At 33.8% G+C, this 23,991-nt stretch overlaps 1 protein-coding gene across 1 annotated transcript; it reads left to right on the top strand.

The window, feature by feature from the left end:
- Positions 1-2,717: 2,717 nt before the first annotated feature.
- On the top strand, positions 2,718-23,207 carry LOC126693789 (villin-2). The gene is made up of 24 exons (XM_050389918.1): positions 2,718-3,072; positions 6,279-6,431; positions 6,599-6,698; positions 6,872-6,940; positions 7,063-7,299; positions 7,390-7,567; positions 7,726-7,858; positions 9,670-9,829; positions 9,902-10,052; positions 10,134-10,234; positions 10,351-10,509; positions 11,733-11,801; positions 11,874-11,942; positions 12,059-12,196; positions 13,192-13,320; positions 14,754-14,901; positions 15,069-15,079; positions 15,156-15,296; positions 15,398-15,523; positions 16,477-16,539; positions 17,972-18,073; positions 21,606-21,849; positions 22,344-22,576; positions 22,656-23,207. The coding sequence occupies exons 2-24, from the start codon at positions 6,379-6,381 to the stop codon at positions 22,767-22,769; spliced, it is 2,928 nt and encodes a 975-aa protein (XP_050245875.1). The 5' UTR covers positions 2,718-3,072; positions 6,279-6,378; the 3' UTR covers positions 22,770-23,207.
- The last annotated feature ends 784 nt before the right edge of the window (positions 23,208-23,991 follow it).

The following is a 23,991-nucleotide window of genomic DNA, read 5'->3' as shown; positions in this document are numbered from 1 at the left end:
TTTTCTTTTTTAATAGAAAAAAAGGGGGTTCATCTATATATACGAACTGATATTACTTTCATGGATTTTTCAAATGCAACAGGAGAAAGTAAATTAATAATCCAAAGTGGGTGGGGTTGGGGCCGGCCTATCTTTGCAAAATGCATAGGTCAATTCCTTGTATATAAAGTGTCATGTCTCCTACAACTACTTTCAGTACACTTTTGTTTTTATAAACTCTTGCTTAGCCATATATGAGAGAATGACAAAAACTTTTCTATTTGAACCCTCAATAGAGGAAACAAGGTGGTGTAAAATAATAGGAAATGCCAAATTTACCATTAATTTTATTACCCAAAAAAAAAAAAAACTTACAAAAAAGTAATGATAAATATTATTGGTGTCACTTCAACAACCTAATAGATAATTGTCTAAATTATATACATTTTTTTGATTAATAACATGTCAATTTGTAATATTTAGATAATAAAATTTATAATATTTATAACACCAAATAATATAGTTTTGTAATTCAATTAATTGACAATTCTTGATGTTTTTGTTGAAAACATTTAATGTTGAAATCTTCTTTTTTAACCGTCAACTTGTTAAAAAAAAAAAGGTATGTAATTTTGAAGTAGATAAGGTGGTCCATTGTTTGTACTAAAATACATGTGACGAGGGAATCGCCTAACTAGTGAATGTGACGATATTACTTACTATACTGATTCTCAATGGGCGCACTTCCCAAAACAAAGGATGGATGGGTTTTCACTGCTAGAGTTAAAGCTAAGTTACTGTTATATTTGAAAAATGTTAGGGATAAGATGACACAGATTACTTTATTGACATATAAAGAAAAACCATTATACTACTACGGATAGATGATTTAGATACATTTCATTGTAAAAGATTTGTTAGTATAATTATTTAAAATCATAAGAAATATAATGATTTTTCCGATCAGCGAGACCCCGCACCTTTTGGTGTATTTTTAACATCCAAGGTTCAAATTTCACTTCTTGCGTTGCAACTATTAAATTATAACAAAATATAATTCGATTAATAGGTGCCTTTAGTAATTAGTATATTTGTTAATGTACTATTTTATTAAATTTTTTAATTTTTATACCACTTTTATGGAAAATATAAAAAAAAAGTCAAAAAATCAGTTTTTTTTTTTTTTCATTAAAAGTTTTTAAAAATATTTCCTAAATCAATGTACTTAGGGCATCTTCTAACTTTTTCAAAAAAAAAAAAAAAAAAAAACTTTGGGGAAAGATTGATTTTATCAATTGGGTTTGTCGATCTTCAAGAAAATCTTCATCATAGATATGATCAACAACGAGATGAAAAACATAATCAAGTCCAATCATGGGAGGACACAAGTAACACAACTATTGTTAAACTTCACCTGTACTTAAATAGAGGACCATTAATCTTTGTTGACTTCAACAACACAATGTTTGGGATTTTGATTTTGATTTTGATTTTATTTATTTATTTATTTATTTTAAGAATAGAATTGAATGGAATAGACGAACCATTAAAAAAAATGGAAGGTAATGAAATTGAATATGATATAACTTTTTTTTTTAAAGAACAGAATTGAATGGAATAGACAAATTCATAAAGAATAGAGTGTAATGAAATTGAATACGATATAACTTTGTAACCTACTTTAGAGTTTATGAAATGAGGAAGGAAAAGGAAAATGATACAGTTTATAACTACAATCATACCACTCACCTGTTATTATACCATTCACTTTTTGTTTGTTGCCCCTCAAAATAGGAAATAATATAGAATAGGCACTCTTTTATAGTTATTCTATTTCATTCTATTCTATTTATTCTTACTAAATCTTAAACAAGGAAATGAATAGAATATTCTTAACAATTCTATTTTAATCTATTTCACTCCATTATTTTCTCCTCATTTTTTTCTTTTCTTACACCCCACCCTAATGCCATGTTCAAATATTTATAAAAAAAAATTTAGTCCATAAGTATGTTAACTGTTAGGGATAGTTACAACAACAACAACAACAACAACAATAACAAAGTATTTGTCCTAAAAATTTGGGATTGACTGATTATAGATTCTCAACAAATTAGTTAGAGTTGGCCACATGTATTCTTTTCCTCTATTCTATTTTATTTGAAATCATACTCTCTATTACTTTCTTAATTAACATATATTTTTTTCCTAATTTCTACTAATGTTATTTTTTTTTTCTCACTTTCCTTTAAACATGATTAAACTGTCTCAAGTGACTCTTTCATCTTTATATCAATAAAGGCTATCCTTATTTTTAAAGAGGGTCACCAGTATAAACTCATCGACCCAACATCATATGACGAAAATTGATAATACTACATATATTATCAGGGTCTTGATGAAGTTATCATTGTGAACACAACACATTTGTTGAAGTTTCACTACTTGAAATGTTCAACTCTTATCAAGCATCAAATAAAGCAATATAAAAACTCTTAGTACCAAGTCACACCATCATTTTATTGATACGTCTTAAATTTATGGGATACCTGATTCACATAAATCTCTTTGTTGGCAAAAAATAAAAAAATAAAAAAATAAAGACAATAACAAGGAAAAAAAAAGGTTAAGAAAGAAAGAAAAGAAAAGATAGAAATATAAGCAAAAGAGAACAGATGACATGGACGGTGCCACCCGTCACCGTATCTTTGCCTTAAAATAACGACTCTTTCTCCCCATATCCATTTCCATTTTCACTCACAGACTCATTTTCTCGTTTCTTCCATTCTCTTCATTCTTCACAACACAATCATCATCATCATATTTCATTCATTCATATTCTCTCTCTCTCTCTCTCTCTCTCTGTCGCTCTGAAATTACAAACAATCCAATCCTCAAAAGCCTAAAAAGTTAGAGAGAGAAACCCCATAACATAACGCACAGCAATAATTCACTTTTCTTTACAACTCCCTCTTTTCTCTTTCTTTATTGCCAGCCTCGCAAGCTCGTCCTTCTCCCATCACATAACATAACTCCCATTTCTTTCCTCTTTCTCACCTTCCCATCATCACTGCCACACCACCACGATCTCAGGTACCCTCTCAATCACACTCTCACTCTGATCAACTTTTTTTTCTGCCAGATCTCTTTCCTTACGTACTTGTAATTCGATCGCCTTCTTTCATCGTTTTTTTTCTGATTTATGATCATGTTTATTGATCTGGGTCGTTCTTAATTTCTTATAATTTTAATGGGTTTTCGTTGTTTTTAATTTTATTTTTATTGCGTTTTTGTATTCAGTTTGAGCTCTGATCTGATGGGGTATGTGGGTTTTTGTTGTTGTTTATCGTTGGTAATTTGCTTGATCATCTATGAACTTTGTTCTTCGTCTGTTACTTGTTTGATCCAGCCTTTATGTGTTATTGTCCTCACTTGAATTTATGTTGTAACTTGAATGGTTATTTGTAAAAGTCTGTTAGGATGGCTTTTGTATTTGTGATATAGATGGTTGATTATGAAACTGAGTCAAAAAAAATCAAGGAGATCCAAACATATTGAGCTTTTTGCATTGGAGTAAATCCAGTGATTTATAATTGTTTTTTGGGTTTTTGATTATGATTATAGGTCAAGCCTTGGTGCGATGGCAAGTGCCTTCCACCAAAAGCAGATAGTAGGTTTGAGTTTGGAATCAGCCTCTCAAAAAAAAAAAAGAGTAAGGCTGCCTACCAATCACCTCTCCCAGACCCTGAGAAAGTGAGAGTTTTGTGTATTGGGTATGATAGTTTCATCAATGTATCGTGATCAAAGCATTATGGGTCAGTCTTGAAGAACATAATTGCTAGATTATCCATTCTGGATTGGAATCTCAATGTAGCCGTGTCATGTATAGTCATTACTGCTCTAATCTATTTTCAAGATTTTTGGTGTTATGAGAGTATTTGACAGACTTTGAAGACATGGATTCCAATGTTGATTTTGAGCGAGCTTTTCTAGGGATGATATGATTTGTAGGGTGGTTATGTAACTTAACTATCAAAAGAAAAATGGGATGATATGATTTGCAGCAAGAATGGATTGAGGGTCATCCTTAACACGGGGAACTTTACAACTTGGTTTCATTGCATTTTGCTTCAAGCGGTAATGTAAGATGGTAGGCAACCTCTGGACATGGCTTTGGTGGCTCTTGTCTACTTGATATGGGAATATGCAGATTTAGTTTCAATAATAGATTGGTTGCCTAACTGTCTGGAGTTTCCAAGGATATATTCACATTAAGAAGGGTCATCATTTTTGCTACTAAATAAGAATGCTTGTTGTTGATTGTTTGATACTTATACTTCAATTCAATTCTTTGGTAAGATATGCATGCAGGATACATGGTGAGAAAACACTCAAAATATAATGTTATTAGTTGACAGTTCTCTTGATGGGAGTAGTTCACAAGTTGGTCTTGGGATATATATGTAGAAACGTGAAATTCCAATGATGACACTGACTCTAGATAAAAATTCCTTCTGGATCATGTGTCTTTTAATAATTAAAAGAGGATGAGCTAAGTATGAAATCTTTGGAAGGACCATTATCATATTGGGACTTGGATCATAAAGATATCATGATGTGAATAGAACATCTAAACAGTTGCTCTTCTATTAAAAGAAGTTTTTTCATAATGAATAAGTGGCTCGAATTGGTAGAGCAACTGGTAGAATAGCTGTGGAGTAGCATATAAAAGAGAGAGCAAGAAAGAGAGGTAGTATTGGAGTATAAAAGCTATGGGAGTTATAGGACACTGATCTTGCTCAAGCATAATTCCATGCAATTGCTTTGTCATGCATATAGGGCCATGTTTAGGGTATGAAGAGGTGGAATTTTATTATGTCTTAGCTGATATATCACTGTGAATGGAGGGCCATTGAAATAGCTAAGAGACAGCTGAACTTTGAAGAGCAATATCTTGGAGAATATTTACGGTAGGAAAGCCAACTATTGTGGATTCTATTCATGTGATGAAGAAAAGGGGAGAGTTCTCTTCAGCACTTATCAAAGAAGAAAAAGAAAAGGGGAGAGTTCTCTAATATCAGCCTACTCCAAGATGACTTGTGATAAATGGCAGAGTAGGCAAGGCTGGTGCAGAGCAGGGAGGTTATGGTCCCCTGCATTTTAACATTCCCAATAATTACTTATTAAAAAATATTCCATTATTGCTTTTAACATAATTTCCCCCCCCCCCCCCCTCCCAACTCATGCTGGATTTCTTGATTATTTTACTTTCATTTGATCATCCTTACAGTATATGATTTGTATACTGTTACTTACCTTATATTTATATATATATATATATATATATATAATTGCCTGCCCCTCCCCAAAATTTTTGGAATCTTTTCCACCACTTGATATTTCCACTTTGGCCCCCCTTAGAAAATATTTCTGGCTCCCCCATTGCTTCTGATTTTGACAATTGGAACCAGACATGAGGTAAAATGTAAACCAGATTTAAGATTGCAAATCCAATGCAGATGCAAGACCCTGACGGTAAAGAATTGAGATGTTTGAATTCCAATCATAGTGTATCAGACACAATGCAGCAGTTAGACATTAACACTTATGCATGTGCTTGTTACAAAATAGGGATCTGGCATAGTGGCACATGTGTTTATTATGGAGGGTTTCTGTATGTGAGTTTTAGTAATTTATTATTTTAACTTAATGGGGATGTGGGCTGAACCCAGACGTGGTAGATACTGGCAGTTCATATGAACCATTATGAGAAGGTATCCACTTCCAATAATAATAACTTTCGTAGAGACAATATATATGTTTTATGATCTCTATGAAGTTTTCTTGTAGTATATATGCTGATCCACTTTTTTTCTGACTAATTGAAAATTATGTTGCTTTTTTGCTTGGGCCATTCTTAATTCTTTACCTTGATGTTGCAATTGCACAAAATGAATTTATTTGCTGTGAAACTGTTACTTTGTTGTGATCTCTGTATGTAGTGGAACCATACAAGCAAAATGAATATAACATGATGCACTTTTTTTTTTTTTTGATAAGTAAGACATTTGTGCCTGATTGTATTTACATTCTGCTAATTCTTCCCTTGTTTTTATTTTATTTTTATTTTTATTGTTCCCTTATACGATTCTCTCTTTTCTGTAACCTCTGCTTATCTAATGTGGTTAATAGACATTTAGACTGTTGGTAGCTACAGCTACAACATAGATAGCAGGCATCTGATTTGTTGAGTTTGTTCTTGACATCTATTTAATCTCCCCACTTCTTCTCTTGTGCAGTTGAGTCTTGTGGAATCTGTAGACTACCAAAACACAGGAGTTCAAAGAACATCTTTTTTGTCTTAGTTGGGAGATACAGTACCAAAAAGGCTTTCAGGCAATGTCTAGCTCTGCGAAATTGGATCCTGCATTTCAGGGAGCTGGTCAAAGAGTGTATCCTTACTATGAGTAGTGGCATAAGTAATGAACTTGTGCACAGTGTTTGTTTACGTATTTCTTTTTTGTTTTGTATGCAAGAGAGGAGTGAACATTATACAGTATTACTTATATGCTGAACATGCTGCCTTTTCATTTTAGTTGTTAAACTTAACATCTTACAGAGGAACTGAAATTTGGCGAATTGAGAACTTTCAGCCCGTTCCATTGCCAAAGTCTGAATATGGAAAATTCTACATGGGGGATTGTTACATTGTCTTGCAGGTACAAACTGCATCCAGTGCTCTTCTCTCTGTCTTTGTCATTTGTTGATTAGATAAATGAAAAAAGAGAAAAAAAAGGGGGTGGGGGAGGTGGATGGGGCCCCATATCCTTCTGAAATGTAATCTTTGTCTTTCATATATATTTACTTGCTTACCTGTCATATATTTCTGTAGACAGCACAAGGCAAAGGAGGTGCTTATACCTTAGACATACACTTCTGGATTGGGAAGGATTCAAGTCAGGTGTGCCATTTTCCATTTTTTTCTTCATTTGGAGTTTGAACTAGCCTTTAAGATTTCGTGTTCATATAAGCTAAGAGTTGACCTGAAAACATAATCTCACTAATCCTTATAAATTCTTATAGGATGAATCCGGAACAGCAGCTTTAAAAACTGTTGAACTTGATGCGGTTCTTGGGGGACGTGCAGTGCAGCACAGGGAAATACAAGGCTATGAATCTGACAAATTTTTGTCATACTTTAAACCTTGTATCATACCTTTGGAGGGTGGTGTTGCATCTGGATTTAAAACGCCTGAGGAAGACGTATTTGAAATACGGTTGTATGTCTGTAGAGGAAAACGAGTTGTCAGAATGAAGCAGGCACTGCAAATTAACTTCATTAATTCAATGAACTTTAGATGTAGATTTTCACAGATCAAGGAATCATCATTCTCCATTTTGCTTGTGCAGGTCCCTTTTGCTCGATCCTCACTGAATCATGATGATGTATTTATCCTGGACACTCAGAATAAGATTTATCAGTTCAATGGTGCAAATTCCAATATCCAGGAAAGGGCCAAGGCCTTGGAAGTAATTCAGTTTTTGAAGGAAAAGTATCACGTGGGAACTTGTGATGTTGCAATTGTTGGTAAGGTCACATGTATATATGATTGTTATGATGCTATTTTTCTTTCTATTATTCTTATTCCTACCACTATTTTGTTTTCATTCATTTTTAGTTGTACCCATGGTTCTCAATTCTTCATTTGATTACTTGGTTGTTCTTAATGGTGTTCACCATGCCAGATGATGGGAAGTTGGATACTGAGTCAGACTCTGGTGAGTTCTGGGTCCTCTTTGGTGGTTTTGCTCCTATTGGAAAAAAGGTCACTAGTGAAGATGACATTATTCCTGAGGCCACTCCTGCTAAACTTTATAGGTATTTTATTTCATCTTCTTCTTTGTACGTAATAGTGAGGCTTTCTCCAGTAAACTTTCTTCCTTTTATATTTCTCTTTGTTTTTACTTCTATATTATGGTAAGTCATAGCAGCATGTGGAAATGGAAAGCAGATACATGTCTAAGAATTTTAAACTACAAAGCTGTGCCCTGTGGTGCAGGAAGTAGACTTTTAGAGTCTGTGGTGGTTATGCACATGCGGTTTACTTGTTCCCCTCCCCACTTTCTCTCTTCCAAAAACAAAAAAGAAAAAAAGAAAAAGAATTGCAACTTATTTAGTTTATATTATTTTGGCCCTTTGAGAGAGCAGACATTTGGAAGGTTTAATTTTGCATCTACATGGTAACTGCTACTTCCATAATGCATTTTGTATGTGCTACAGTATTAACCTGGCTGGGAATCATTTCCCTTCTCCTTTGTACAGAGAGTTTCTGATCGGTGGCTATAGTCTGCATCTCTATCTGTTCTCATTAAGTCTGAATATTTACAGATTCAGAAATGCTCAATCATGAACTGTTTTTTAACCCAGTTGATCCTCCATCTTCATTTGCTTCTGATCCCCTATGCTCTCTCTCTCTCTACGCACACACAAAAATATTTATTTTTAGTGAGTATGCTTATAGAGTTGCAATGTCATCCTGCAGCAACACATTTGAATAATATCAGGCTGTGCCATCTCCTTACTGTAAATTTGCTGTTAGTTCTATCCTAACCACCAAATAGCAACTTCAGATGGGCTCTTTAACTTACTCTAATCTCTATAGAGTAATTAATGAATCAAGTTACAGTGAAATACATGCCCTTTTTCTCTCATTATATAGTTTTTTCTATACAAAGATGAAGAATTTTATGTTGCTAATATGGAGGAGAGCTATGGAAAAATGGCTAGATGTTGATTTGATTTTGTCAATCATATTTTTTCTGCTTTCTAGAAGCTCTATTAAAGTTTAAGGTCTTAAGTTTGGATAGCTAATACATTAACTGCTTTCTTAAAGGAAGAATTAGAACGGTTAGCTAATTGCGTTGCAGGTTCTATGAAGAAGTTGCTCTGTCGTGTGTGTGTGTTTTCCCCCTTCTTATGCTTCCTTTGGAAGCTTTGATATTTTCAAGGAGTTTTTCTCGGTGTCTTTACATAACTTTCAATAACATCCAACAGAAATTTTCACGGGAAAAAAAAGAAAGAAAATAAAGGAAGGAAAAGATCACAAGTTGATTTTAAATATTTGTCAGGCAGCTTCAAAAAATCTAATTTTGTTTGCATTTATGACTTACTGGTATAAGAGTAAATGATATTACTTACGTCTTCAATATTGTCCTTGAGGTCAAGCATCTAATCAAGAGGCTGATAGTGATATATATTAACAACTTAAATGAATTTCTTGCCTGTCTTTTGTTCTTTTCATTATTTGTTATTTCATTCATTCCATATTAAATGTCTTGCTTTCTTTTTGGAACGTCCCTGAGTAAGTATCCACTTTCAAAAAGTCAAGCATTTAAACCTTCATCTTCCAATATTATCCAATAGTAATTCAAAAGACCAATCAGGACACATTTTAACTTTATTAAACATCCTGCCTTTTCAAACCAAGACACTCAAATTAGGATGGAGGGACTATGATTTTAAAAGGTATATATTAGTTTTTTTTTTTTTTTTTTTTGATGAAAAAGGTATTTAATGGTTGCTCTTGCCCCATCATTTTCTTCCTTGTTTGGATGAAAGATAGCATGCCAGTGTTTCATGATGACTAAAGTTATTAACATAATTTTAACTTGGCTTGCTGGTTTCGACAGCATCACTGATGGACAGGTGAAGATAGTAGAAAGTGGACTATCCAAATCCCTGTTGGAAAACAACAAATGCTATCTACTGGACTGTGGTGCTGAGGTATTTATTTGGATTGGCCGGGTAACGCAAGTGGAGGAGAGAAAAGCTGCTGTCCAAGTGGCTGAGGTAGTAGCGTAGCATCCAATTCTCCATTTCTTAATGAAAATAAGGATTCTAAACTTCAATTTTTATCTTCAGGAATTTCTCACTGGTCAAAATAGGCCAAAATCTACACGTATTACCCGGCTTATTCAAGGTCATGAGACGCGTTCATTTAAGTCCAACTTTGATTCTTGGCCCTCAGGTTCTGCCACTCCTGGGAATGAGGAAGGAAGAGGCAAAGTGGCAGGTAGTGATCATTTCCTCATCCCTAAATTAAATTGGAATATCCGGTCAATCTTGTTGAATATTTCATTTTGTACATTGCTAGCTCTGTTGAAGCAACAAGGGGTTGGTGTCAAGGGCATGACAAAAGGTGTGCCTGTAAATGAGGAAGTCCCACCTTTGCTTGAGGGATGCGGAAAGATGGAGGTCTAGTTAATAATTTTTTTTTTTTATCATTGCATTTGGAAATGAATTGATTAATTGGCTGGTTTGAATGGATTAATGTTCAAAACATTACCTATGGACTATTTCCTTTTCCGTAGGTATGGCGCATCAATGGTAGTGCCAAGACTCCATTGCCTAAAGAGGATGTTGGTAAATTTTATAGTGGGGATTGCTACATTGTTCTCTATACCTACCATTCAGGTGATAGGAAAGAAGACTACCTTTTGTGCTGTTGGTTTGGAAAGGACAGCATTGAGGTAAATTACATCGTTCTACTTTGGGTTTGAAATTTTTAAAAGAATGGCTTCATACAGTTGCATGCAGTTCTTGTAATATACAATGCAGAGAGATGTATTTTCGAACCCTTTCTGGAATTAATATGCAATTCACCATGCATGTACCTTTTTTTTTTAATGATAGATTACACAAGCACCCAGTGAATCTTAAACCCATGACTTCGCCTCCACTCTGATTTTTATTTTTTATTTATTTATTTATTTTTCGTTCAATTTTTTTTTTAATAAATTCAATACTTGCAATGGGGGAAGGGGGGGGGGGGGGTTGAACCTTAAACATCTTTGTTGGAAATACCAAGAGGTGCCAATTGAGCTATCCTCAATTCTCACTTCTTGTACCCTGTTGTTGTTTTTGGTCTTGACCATTACGTACCAACTGAAAGACAACTAATTTTGCAGTCAGCGAGCCATGTTATGGGGAAAGCATCTAAATATTTTTCATCATCTGTGTTCCTGCATGTCAAATTGCTTGGGACAACTAATTTTACATTTTTCTTTTTAATACACTACCAAAACTAAGCATCACATGCACAATGGTGTCCCTAATACCCTCCAATAAGAAACATAACACATGCACAATATCAACGTTTGTTAGTGCATGTCCAGACATTTTTCAAAAAAAAAAAAAATCCATTAATTTGACAAAAAAAATGCTAACGGAGGGGTTGAGTGCTCATTACGATAAAATAAGGGGGGAAATATTACTAGGTTTTAAAGTAAAGGGGGACATTGCAACAGCCCTATACTTTAGACCGCCGCCCCGGGGTGGGGGGGGGGGGAGGGTAAGAGAGAAGTGCAATTTGCCCTTCTTTTTAATTTTACATATTTTATGAAAATTTTGCAGTTTTGATAATGTATTAGTAAGAATCTAAGATCTTGTACTACATGGTTATGTGTGTCTTTTTCCAATAAGCTATAATATTTGCAACTTCAAACTTTCTTTGTTACTGGGATGGTGAAAATGTGTGCATGTAGGTTCATTTGTGTCTGTATAATTTTTAACTCTCACCTCATATGAGTCATCATAAGGTTGAATCATGATGCTGCACCATTTTGTGCTGTCCCTACTCTTGCAAATTATTTGTATTTCAACTTATAACTTGCACTCCCTGTTGTTGGTTACTTTAAAAAAAAAAAAAATTATAACTATTAATATAATGACTTGATTATATTCCCCAATCCAGGAGGACCAAAAGATGGCTACTCGGTTGGCTAGTACAATGTTCAACTCATTAAAAGGGAGACCTGTTCAGGTAGCATATTATCTTTATACAAGTTGTGGAATGTGACCCTTTATACTTGCATGTAATGAGTGATTCTTGCAGGGTCGCATATTTCAAGGTAAAGAGCCACCACAATTTGTTGCACTTTTTCAACCTATGGTGGTCCTTAAGGTACTTGCTTAGCTTGCACAAAAATTCACCTTGAATATCAAGATTTAATTCTAATAATGTGATATGATAGTGGGATTCGTAGCTAACAGTGGTAATTGATTGGTTTTCAACTTTAGGGAGGCTTGAGCTCTGGTTACAAAAAATTTATAGCTGACAAAGGTTTGACGGATGAAACTTACACGGCGGATTCTGTCGCACTCATTCAAATATCGGGAACTTCCACTCATAACAATAAAGCAGTGCAAGTTGATGCAGTATGTTTTAAATCAATCAAATTTTCTATGGTTTTTAAAATATTCTGTCTGTAGACAAATTTTTTGTTTGAATGTACTGGCTTTTTTCTTCAATATTGCTTTACATGTTAGTGATTTGGAAACCATAATTTTTGCCTATTTCTTTGGTTCCAGTGGTCAATGTTTTGATTGTTGAATCTATCATTGGCCATAAAAATGTGTATATTTTTTCTTTTATTAGCACAACATTATGACATGTCAAATTTTGATATCATTTTCCATTCTATTGGTTTAGTATTACATCTATACTATTATTAAGAGAATAGAACCTTTTGGTTTCCACTTTTAATGCTCCAAAATACCCTCACACATAATCGCTATTTTTTTGTTAAAAAATAAAAATCGAATTATAAGGTTAAACAAGGAAAATAAGATTTTTCAAATGCCTAAAATTTAGGTCACATTTTAAATTTAAAACACAATGCAATTCTTTTGTCTCTTTTTTCTTTTTTCCAAAACTAAACTGTGACTAGAAGTAGTTATAACGGTAATTTCAAGAGCCCCACCTACCCTGCTTTTTGTGGGAGAAGAGGAGGTTATAACTGCCTGTAAGTGATGGTTTCACAAGCACTTTATTTGTTTTTTTTTTTTAAATTCATTTTGTCAAAGATTTAAAGTTTCTAACACCCTAAAATATTTATATTTGAAAACATGATTTCTGAACATGTTAGAGTTTTATGACCTAAAAAGTATATATATGTTAATCGAAATAAGCCTCTAAACACGTGTGAAGAGGCTGGTGATAATATATAAAATTTTGTTTACAATATGATTATAAGGTAAGTGAACAAGAAATACGAGTAACATGAGCAATGCTGCTAACTCCCCGTTTCCTTTCTCTATTTCGAATACTAAGCATTCTTAAGTTGCATAGTTGCAAGACATTGATCATCATATGAGTCATCTAGATGTTATTCTAACAGAAATATACATATATATGTTTTATTCTTGTTTAGGCCGCAACATCATTGAACTCTATGGAGTGTTTTGTCCTTCAATCTGGCTCTTCAATTTTCTCCTGGCATGGAAATCAAAGCACCTTTGAGCAGCAGCAGTTAGCTGCAAAAGTTTCAGAGTTTTTGAGGGTATTCTTATAACTCAAAACTATTCTTTTATTGGCTTTACTCTAACTCATTGTGGCTTTGAAATGTAGAGGCATCATTTTAAAAAGTCAAAAGCAAGACCAAGTTGGCTCAACTTGTTAATAACTTGACTATATTTCAGTATAGAGCCTCAAACTAACTACATGGTAGAATGAACTGACCTTTCACTTTTGCTTTTTAATTGAAAAAGGGCAAACAAAAAATTGTAATGTCAAATTTGTTCTGTGTAAGTTTTCACATGTTTTTTCCATTAGAATTATGGCTAAATGATCAAATACACCATTTCTTAGCAAGTTAAGCTTTTGGGACAACTTGTAATTTATCATGGCATTAGAGCAGTTGATCCTAAATTCAAACCATGACTCTACTACTCCCATTTAAAAAGTTAAAAATCCACATGTTGGGCCCCACTTATTAAGGGGGAGTATGGGCCCACACACAAAGAGGTGTGTTAGAATTATGGTTGAATAATTAAATTCATCATTTCCTAGCAGTTTAAGCTTTTGGGACAATCAATAATTTATCATTTAAGCTTTAATGTTCTTTTTCCAAATAGAAAAAGGTAATCAGGCTAGTATTGTTATGTTTTTCTACATTTTCTTGGATGACAACCAAACAGAGCATTGGGTGGGTTGGGTTGGTTAGTTTTGTCTTTTGCTAATTTTATTAGGGGGAATTTTAATCTTATGTGGTTGAAAATTGAAGGTTGTTGTGAGACAGAACCAAACCTACAACTTTAATGCAATGTCAAAATTGTTTTATATGTTCCTAATTTGTGATAATACTATTATATATATATAGGAAAAAAGTTAGCTCCAAACCGATTTTTTTAGCTATCTTCCTCTAACTCGTTATGTGGCAATTGAAGAGATCATCCATGTATAATTTTAGTCACATGACTTTTTTAATGATTCATATGACCTGTTTAAATAACACATAAATAGTCTTATAATTCGCCACGTAGTGAGTTGTAGGAGATTTTTCCAAGCTACTTTGTTGCTAATCTTTGTCTATACATGTATGTATGTATGCACTATATGCTGATTCAAGTTGTATGTAACTGAGTACAGTGCTATGTTGAATTTGGAGTATATCCCAACTTTCTTTGTTAATTTATTCAATCACATCTAGACGCTTTACTTCGTATTGGTGTTTGTTTCCCTTTGTAGAAAAATTTGAAAATAAATACGGTAATCAAAACCAAATGTATGAGTTTTGGAATTTATTCCTTGGATTGGCATCATAGCATTCTCATTCTTAACACCTACGAGGAAAAAAGAAGCAGCATTCTCGTGCTTACAATTTATACTTCTAGCAGTCTTAAGCTAGTTTTTGGAACTTAATATAGAAATCAGTCCCTACTATTTCCTAATGTATTGTTGTTAACCAACTCAAGAATTATTTAACTTGTTCAGCCAGGAGTTGCTCTGAAACACGCTAAAGAAGGAACAGAGAGCTCATCCTTCTGGTTTCCCCTCGGAGGCAAACAAAGTTACACCAGCAAAAAAGTTTCTCAGGAGATTGTCAGAGATCCCCACTTGTTCACATTCTCTTTTAATAAAGGTATCATTTCTCTTCTATAAGTTAAGTTAATAATTCCTCTTATTAAAATTTCTTCTCCTACGAATGGACAAATGGCAAATCTGAGTTTCATAAGTTGTTGATTGTGCTCGTTATCCATTCTAACTCTGCTTACTTTGATCATTTTGTTGTCACATGGATCCACCCAGGAAAGTTTCAGGTGAGTTTTAGTCTTCCTTGAATATTAGCTCAGGTTTTCAGTGGCTTCTATATTCATTTTCTACATTATGGCACAGGTCGAGGAAGTTTACAACTTTTCCCAGGACGATCTGTTGACAGAGGATATCTTGGTATTTGACACACATGCTGAAGTGTTTGTTTGGGTTGGTCAGTCTGTAGACTCCAGAGAAAAGCAAAATGCTTTTGAAATTGGCCAGGTACTGCTTAAACTGTTTAGGCTTTTGTCATATTTTCCTTATCATTGTTCTCAGTTACGAAATTATATATATATATATATATATATTTTTTTTTTTTCCAGAAATACATAGAGATGGCTGCATCTCTGGAGGGGTTGTCTTCAAATGTACCACTATATAAAGTCACTGAAGGAAATGAACCATGCTTCTTCACAACATACTTTTCATGGGATCAGAACAAAGCTGTTGTATGTGCTGAAACAACATATCTATCTTTCTGGTTTAGCAATAATTTTTATCCTTTTTCCTACTTTATTGCGAACAATTAAGGCAGAGACGTTTCTTTTGTCATATCTATGCAAAGTTGAGATGATGTTAGTTTTTGATCGGATGATGTTGATAGGAAATACTCCCTCATGTTCTTTTTTAGAATTCTCAGATTGCTTAAACTTAAAAGGGTTACTTTCAGGATGAACTTTGTTCTTTTTACTTATTAAAAATAAAAAATCTATGCAACCCAATGTATAGCCATATGGGTGAAATTAAGTGATATCTTTCTGTCAAGTAGGAAATAATTGAACTCAAAGATTCCCAATTGTAAGAGTTTTTGACATCCTCATTCAAGTTTGTAAACGTTTTAGGTTAGAGTTCGTGCATGCTCACTCAAGGTTGTGAATGTTTTAGCTTTTCTAATTCACTTTTACACCCATTTGATCAAGTTATGGGGGTCTTAACAACAAGTAAACCATAGTTAGCAACCAAGTGAAACTGCAGGAATTGATAAGAACTTTGCAAGAATGAGGAAGCATAAAATAATGTCTTAGTAAGTGGACTTGAAGCATTCATGACGGGTGTGTTGAAAATGGTAATTTGAGAGGCAATATCTCATGTCTAATTACCATGTACTTGGGATGCGCCCCTTTGTGCTATTTTAATGATATTACTTATAGGGAAAAAGTAAGTAATTTGAGAGGCATCTATAAGGTAAATATCATTGAGTCTATAAGTGGAACTATGATATTGTATTTACATGATAATTATTATTAGATTCCATTTGTTCAATGGTAATGTTTAATCAACTAATCTTTAGAAGAGAAAAGGAATAGCAGCAACCCCCCCGACAGAAGAATTAGTATTGTTTTTGAAGCATAAATTTATGATGACATGGGTACATGTTAAAAACTTTGCTATTTCTGTTCAGGTTCAAGGAAACTCATTCCAAAAGAAGATAGCACTGTTGTTTGGGATTGGCCATGTTGTGGAGGTAAACACCATTTTAAGTTAATCTCCTCTAAATGGCGTTTTTGGAATTCTGTTTGTTAAATGAACTTATTCCTAATTTAGACAAGGAATAAATATTCAGGAGTTCATGATGTCTGCTTATAAATTAATCGTAATCCTACTCCTATACATTATAATCATGGACCTGGTGAACTGAAATGAAGGAAGGTATACAAAAACATATGGAAAAGCTAAGAGTTGTAACTTAAATTAGTGGTCATTGTATTTATATAGAACATAAAAGGTGCTATTATTTCTATTACTGTTGTTAGTTTGCCTTAGATCATGGTTCGGCTACATTGAGAGATTTTTAAGATAGAATCTTATGTTAATGCAAATGCAAATCAGGTAAGTATATGAGTTATTTCGAATTTTGCATTCATAGTTGTAGTTTAAACCTGCTCACTTTAGTGATTAACTATGAGTATTACCCCTCTATTTTTTTTTATTGGTGACATCACCTTATTTATTGTTGATTTTGATGTCATTTTCATCATTGATATTTTAGTTGTTTTTATTGATATCATTTATTCCAAGCAAATTAACTCGACCGTATACAGCCTCAAGTCTGATGTTGATTTTGTTGCCGGTAATGATGATAATGATTGGCTGTTTTGTGCTTATGTGTGTGTTCAGGTTTGTGCTTATTTGTGTTTTGTTGATACCTCAACAAGTCAAATCCTGCTAATTGCATCAATTAGGATACAATTAATTAAGATATTACCATAACTACGTAAACCATAATATATACCCCACGTTGCCCATCCTCTGGTCATAGACCATAGTATTCTGACTTCCATCCCTCGTTGCCAGTCATTGTTCACTACAATCTCACGTGTTCCAATTCATGCCAAAGCAGGTCCATTCTAAACTCAATTTTTTCATTTATGGCTTCCTTCACGAGCTCATGTTCCAAAGTCAAGGCGTCTTCAAGTTTGAGGGGATATTAGAATTTTTTTTTTTTTGAAAAGTAATAAGAATTTTATTGAAATGAGACTACCTAATGCAAAGAATGGCATGAAGTAGCCTAAATAATTACAAAATATACAAAATCTAATATGTCAGGATATTATATATTAAAATATTATTGTAAGTATGTAGATCGTTGCTTTGTAAATAGCATGGGCTACTGTGGTTTTGTAATGCCAGAGTCAATTGTGGTTTTAGGGTTACTATACTAAATCTAATGTATTCCTCTATATATCCTACATTGGGTTCATTGTAACACAACAAATTCAGTAGAGTAAAGATGTTGTTTAGGGCTTTCGACTCAAGACGTAGGTCATCAGGCTCAACTACGTTAATTCTCTTGCTTCCATTCTCTCTCTCTCTCTCTCTCTACATCATTTTAATTTCTTCTTTTAAAAAAAAATAGTAAAGTGACGGTGTGATATTTTATGCTATTTCTGGGCCAGGATAAGTCCAGTGGGAATCAAGGAGGACCAACTCAAAGGGCTTCAGCTTTAGCTGCCTTATCCTCTGCATTCCATCCATCCTCTGGGAAACCAACCCAAACGGTAAACAAACTGCTAATGCCTGTATTGGTTTACTAAAAATCTTTTCACCATTCCTTTTAGCTGTATCCAACTATCATGTCTTCATTAGTGTAGTCTGAGGAGGTGCAGCCTACACTGTTGCATGTATGTAAACTAGGGCGTAAAGGCCGATTCTGGAACACCCCCCCTCCCTCCCTGTCCCAAAAAAAATAAGCAAATAAAAGGCACACAAAGAAAAAAAGAAAGTCATTGTAGAATAATATGACCAGTAAAGCCTTTGATTTGGAGTTCAATTGGGAGGTCTAGAGATTTGATCATTCAACACTTACTTGTTACCTCTTGGGATTGGATACGGTAAGGGGGCCCAGCAGGCCCGCTTCTAGAAGTTCTGAAACATTGCCAAGGGGGGTGCATCTGTATACTTTTATCTTGAAAATAGGAGATGCATGCCTTGCAGAAATTTAAATTGGAAGGAACTTACCTCTCGTAACTTAAAACATCTGCCCCTGACAAAATGTTCCTTTTTGCAAATTGAATTCCCTTCCAAGTAACCTTAAATAATCACTACTAATTAGACTAGTCAGATGGCAAAAAAGAAAAAAGAAAAAAAAAGGCATCAGGGGCAAAGTGTCATTTATGAAAGTAGGAGATAAATTCCTGACATTTCTGTAAACCTTGAGAGGTTAGTGTGATGTACCTCAATAACAATAATGATTAATGACCCCTCTTTAGGCAATTGTGTCAGATAGGCAATTGTGGAAGATACTTTATGCATGTATCAGTTCATATTTGATATAATACATCCAAGCTAAAAGTGATATCTTGCTATATAGTACCCTTGATCATTAGTTCTAGTGGTAAAGTGAGGGTTAGGGTTTGTGTAGGTCTTAGGGTTCAATTCCCTAAACAAAAATAAAATTAAATAAGGAATAGCAATTAGCAAATGATACAAAAATGGGTACTCAGCAGCATTCCATTTGAGGATTTTGCATCTTCAGAGAAATAGGGTTTTGCATCTTTAGAGATGTCTATTTCACAGGTTTCACTTTCAGGAAGGTATCTGATGTCAAAGGAATCAGAAGCCACTATTCCATTTGAGGGATTAGATTAATTTTCTCTGAGTTCATATGAAAAATTCTAGGGAAAAGCTTTTCAGCTGGCAACAGGACAAGAAAGTTTATTTAGCCAGATTTTATACAAGTTTGAAGGGAAACAAGATCTCCCATACATAATTCTGGTAGGCAGTGATTAATCCTATTTGTGGGTGAGGTCAGCAATTCTGGGCCTTTGGAAATAAAGGAATGCTATTCATACTCACTTATCATACAACAACTCATAAGAACTGATGAGTAAGCTATATAAGCACTGGATCTGCAGGTGGGAACCATCTGTTATGTATGACTTCAAAATATTGTGTGCAAATCATTTAGTATGAAATGCATATGTGAAAAAGCATTTCCCTTGGGAATATTTTTTTGACTAAATTACAATTTTGACCCGTAAAGTTTGAGGTTATTTTCATTTTGGTCCCTTAAGTTATTTTTTAATTTTTTAATTTTTATTTTGGACTAAATTTGATTCCGTTTTCAAAATGGTCCTTCTGTCATTCTCCATGATTTGATTTGGCTGTTAAAAGCCAACAAATTTTCGTCATATATATACATATATAGAGTGAGAGATGGGTTCAAGTGACACTTGGGTGTAACTTTACAAGAGTTACACATTTTCTTGACCATTGATCTCTATTAAATCTAAAGGTGGAAAAACAATCATGCCATATCATAATTGTCCTAGAAATTTGTAATCAAACCACATTAACTCTCTTCAGCCTTGATCTTTAAATAAGAAAATAAAATTTCTCCAGCATGTTCTATGTCTTCTTCATCTAATCATCCCTATCTCTGCTACAAAATCTTCAACAACCAGAAATAAAGATATTTTTGCACAACAACGTTCTTTCTACGAGCCAACAAAAATCAATATTAATTTGAGTGAAAAGAATTGACTGTTACTGAGGTAATGCAGAAGGCTGTGTAATATGCAATTATGCTTTGGAGTTCTATGAATTACTGCTGTCATCAATTCAAAAATCCCTAAAGTTTGGCTGAGTTGGGTTCTTAATAGAAAAATCAAAATATAAAAGACTTTGGTTTTGGTGGGACCTTTTAAGCTTTGATTATGTAAAATTTGATGTAAATGGATCTGCAAAAATACTTGCATATATAGCAAAGGATGAGGCACTGCCGCACCACGACGCAAATTATAATCTCACCTCATCCTTTGCCTCTTACTCCCCAAATCATAATTTTAGCCTTTTAGAAACCACTTTTTTCTTCCTTATCAAAATCAAATTATTGAGTGCTTGACAGCGGTGGCTTTGGATGGGGCACTGCCACACCATGACGCACTCCTTGAACCAGTGAGCTGATGAGGTGGGCATTGGTGTTTCTAAATAATTTAGAACACATTAATCTTCCCATGAGGCGGCAGCAACACCGTTTGCAAGAAAGATACAAGGAAAATTAAGGTTTACATATTTTGTGAGAGAAAGATACAAGGAAAATTAAGGTTTATATATATTTTTTCTTAACCATGACGTGAGAGATGAATATGCTTCCATACTATTTGTTTGCATGAGAGCAAGAAGATTCTGAGAGAGGAAGAAGATGTTGTGGAAAGGTTCAATTAATGCTGTTTTTTTCCCCTATTGAGAAGAGTTAATGCCTTAAATCACTAATTTCTAGAGAACAATAATGGCATGACCATGAGTGTTTTTTCACCATTAGATATAATAGAAATAAATGGTCCAAAAAAGGTGCAACTCCTGTGAAGTTAAGGAGCCAAAATAAAATCTCCAAGAGATATGAATGGAATGGCTATTTTGAAAACGGAATCAAACTTGATGGACCAAAATAAAAAGTTTCAAACTTGAGGAGCCAAAATAAAAACAACCCCACCAGTTAAGAACAGAAAGTGTAATTTAAGTCTTTTTTATTTTTAATTTTCAGATAGACATGCTACGCAAATTCTATTCATGTTAATTATTACTTGTTTTCATCTATCAGCAATTTTCTTGGTGAACATAAAAGTACTAGTGGGGAAACCTGGGGCAAACTTTAGTTAGTTGGATAAGTCTCTGCCTTTCCCTATTTTGTAAGGATCATTCAGTTGAGCAGCTCTGTTTGACTGTGTGCTATGTGGGGCAAGCTTTGGTTATTTTGAAAAACCTTTGCCTTTTCTTCTTTCTCAGTGGACGGTTTAGTTGGGAAAGTTGTGTGGTCAATGTGGTCTATTTGGTTTTCAAGAACATCTAATGGTAGCATTCAATCTGCATTCCAAGATATAACCTAAAGCTAGCTTATGATTTTGGTGCAAGTATGGTTGTTGTCATCATTGCTATATATTTCATGCTTCTGCAATTTTTTTCCCCTTATTATACATATCTAAATAGAATCAATTTTATAGTTGACGATAATGATAATAATGGCAATGTATGTGCATGTGTTTGGGACATTCATATACTTGATCAATTCTTGTGCTATCCCATTTTCAGGACAAATCCAACGGGTCAAATCAAGGACCTAGGCAAAGGGCTGAAGCTCTGGCTGCCTTAAATTCTGCATTTAATTCATCCCCTGGTGCCAAAACTTCTGCTCCTAGGCCATCTGGCAGAGGTCAAGGATCACAAAGAGCAGCAGCAGTAGCTGCTCTTTCATCTGTTCTTACAGCTGAAAAAAAGTCTGACGAATCTCCTACTCGATCCAGTAGCAGTCCTCCACCAGAAACTAACTCTCCTGGTAAGTAAGAGATTACCCTTTTATTTTACAAGTAATATACATCTATAAATACATTAAACCTCTGAATTGTTTGCATAAAGTTATCTTTTCCAAGGCTGCTATTTTGTAATATTTCAGTTAACTCCTTTAAAACAATGTCATTTCACATTTTTAACATTAAAAAATAACTTTAGAGATTATTTATTAATTTATTTAAACAATTTTTTTTTTTGACAATTTTTAAACTTAGTGGACTAAAATAACAATTGTTCGAATTTAATGGACTAAATGACAAGTGATCAAAATTAATGGACGAAAATGATAATCTTTAAATTTAGCGGACTAAAATGACAATTGATAAAAGGTATAGGGTATGAAGTGTATTTTTGTCTTAAAAGAAATGCCATGGCCACTACCTAGTGACTGTTTTTCCCTAAAAACTATATTTTTGACCTTTGTATTTGCTCGTTTGTATCTAAAACTTTTGAACGTTTGGCATGTTTGAGTACTTGCAGCAGAAACAAAAAGTGAAAATGATCAATCTGAATCAGAGGGACCTCAAGAGGTTGCAGAAATCAAGGAGAGTGAGGAAGTTGCACCCAGATCTGAAAGCAATGGGGGGAATTCAGAACCAAAGCAAGAGACAGTGCAGGAGAATGATAGTGGAAGTGGTCGAACATTCAGTTATGATCAACTAAAGGCAAAATCTGATAATCCAGTGACTGGAATTGATTTTAAGAGGAGAGAGGTAGTTTCTATTATGAATGCCTTCATTTTATTCCATATGTAGAATCAGTATTAATGATTTTTTTTCCCCAAATTTGTAGGCATATCTGTCAGACGAGGAGTTCCAGTCTGTATTTGGGATTACCAAAGAAGCTTTCAATAAATTGCCAAGGTGGAAGCAAGACATGCAGAAGAAGAAAGTTGATTTATTTTAGGGATCAAACTGATTAAAAGAATGAAATTTCTGCCTTCTTCTGCATCCTTATTCCTTAATTATATCGATCTCTGCTTCTAAGTTGGATATCTGTGGTTTATTGGTAGAACATGCCTGGTTTGCAATGTCTTCTTAGCATTTTGCTATCTGCCCTTGATGGTCAATAGCTGTGATAGCATCGGTATTGATTGTGATGCCATCTGAAGAGTGATTCTTTTATTTCTTTACTTTCAACTGATCCTGCTTTTTGTAATGCTCACAGATTCTAGTTTTAAAGACTTCAGGCAGGTCAAATTCTTTTAATTGGTCAGTATGTATTTCTTTTGTGGTTATCTGACTATCATCATCTTCTATTTTGTTAAAAGGGGGGGTTGTATATGTATTGCATTTGTACGCGATTTTATTATATAAGGAATGAAAATTTGTTTGTTGGTTGCCATTTATGAGTTATTTATTTCTGGCTGTAAACATCCTGGTTGGTTTTATTTTGATATTTATCCTAGCATTACTAAGTAGCTCATGAACTACTACTTCTTCTCTATCCTCATTCCTTTTCAACTTTCTCATCTTTTACAATCTTTGTTTGCAGATTTTGTTCTCAAATATAAAAACTGGTTTATGAGATTGGAAAACAGGGATATGGCATAATTATGTTGTTTCTTTTACCTATAGAGAAAAATCTTGTACTCGAAACTTTTGAAGTTGGAGATAGTTACATGTTTTGTCAGTGAGAGAGTTGGCCGGTGGTTGTGGGTTTTTTTTTTTTTTTTTTTTTTTTTTTTTTTTTTTTAAATTTGCATTATAAATCCACGTTTAATGAATGATAGGGGATAAGTCTTGCTACAATTTCTGTTGTGTGAGTGAAACTCATTTTATATGGAAGTCTATGTACTGTGAACTTCCAAAGTCAATTTGCTCTTTATTTGGGAACTCAGAACTCAGCATATAGTAATAAAATGAAATCATTTCTATATTAGGTTTAAAGTGTGTTTATTCTATACATAATTTGTTTCAAAAAAAGTTAAATTCTGGTTTTGGAGTTGTTTGTTTGCCCTTTGAAGCTTGGATGGGGGGAAAAATCAAAATTGGGATTAGTTCATTGAATAAAAAAAGATTAAACCAATTATATGTTATATTGTTCATGGCTGATCTGGACTCTATAAATTGGTCAACACTTCTAGACTAATATACTAACAAAGAAAAAACCACACCAAAAAAAAAAA

The sequence above is a fragment of the Quercus robur genome, chromosome 7 (assembly GCF_932294415.1).
Source record: "Quercus robur chromosome 7, dhQueRobu3.1, whole genome shotgun sequence".
NCBI lineage: Eukaryota > Viridiplantae > Streptophyta > Magnoliopsida > Fagales > Fagaceae > Quercus > Quercus robur.
The sequence above is the reverse complement of the archived record's forward strand: the minus strand, read 5'-3'. Positions and strand labels throughout refer to the sequence as shown.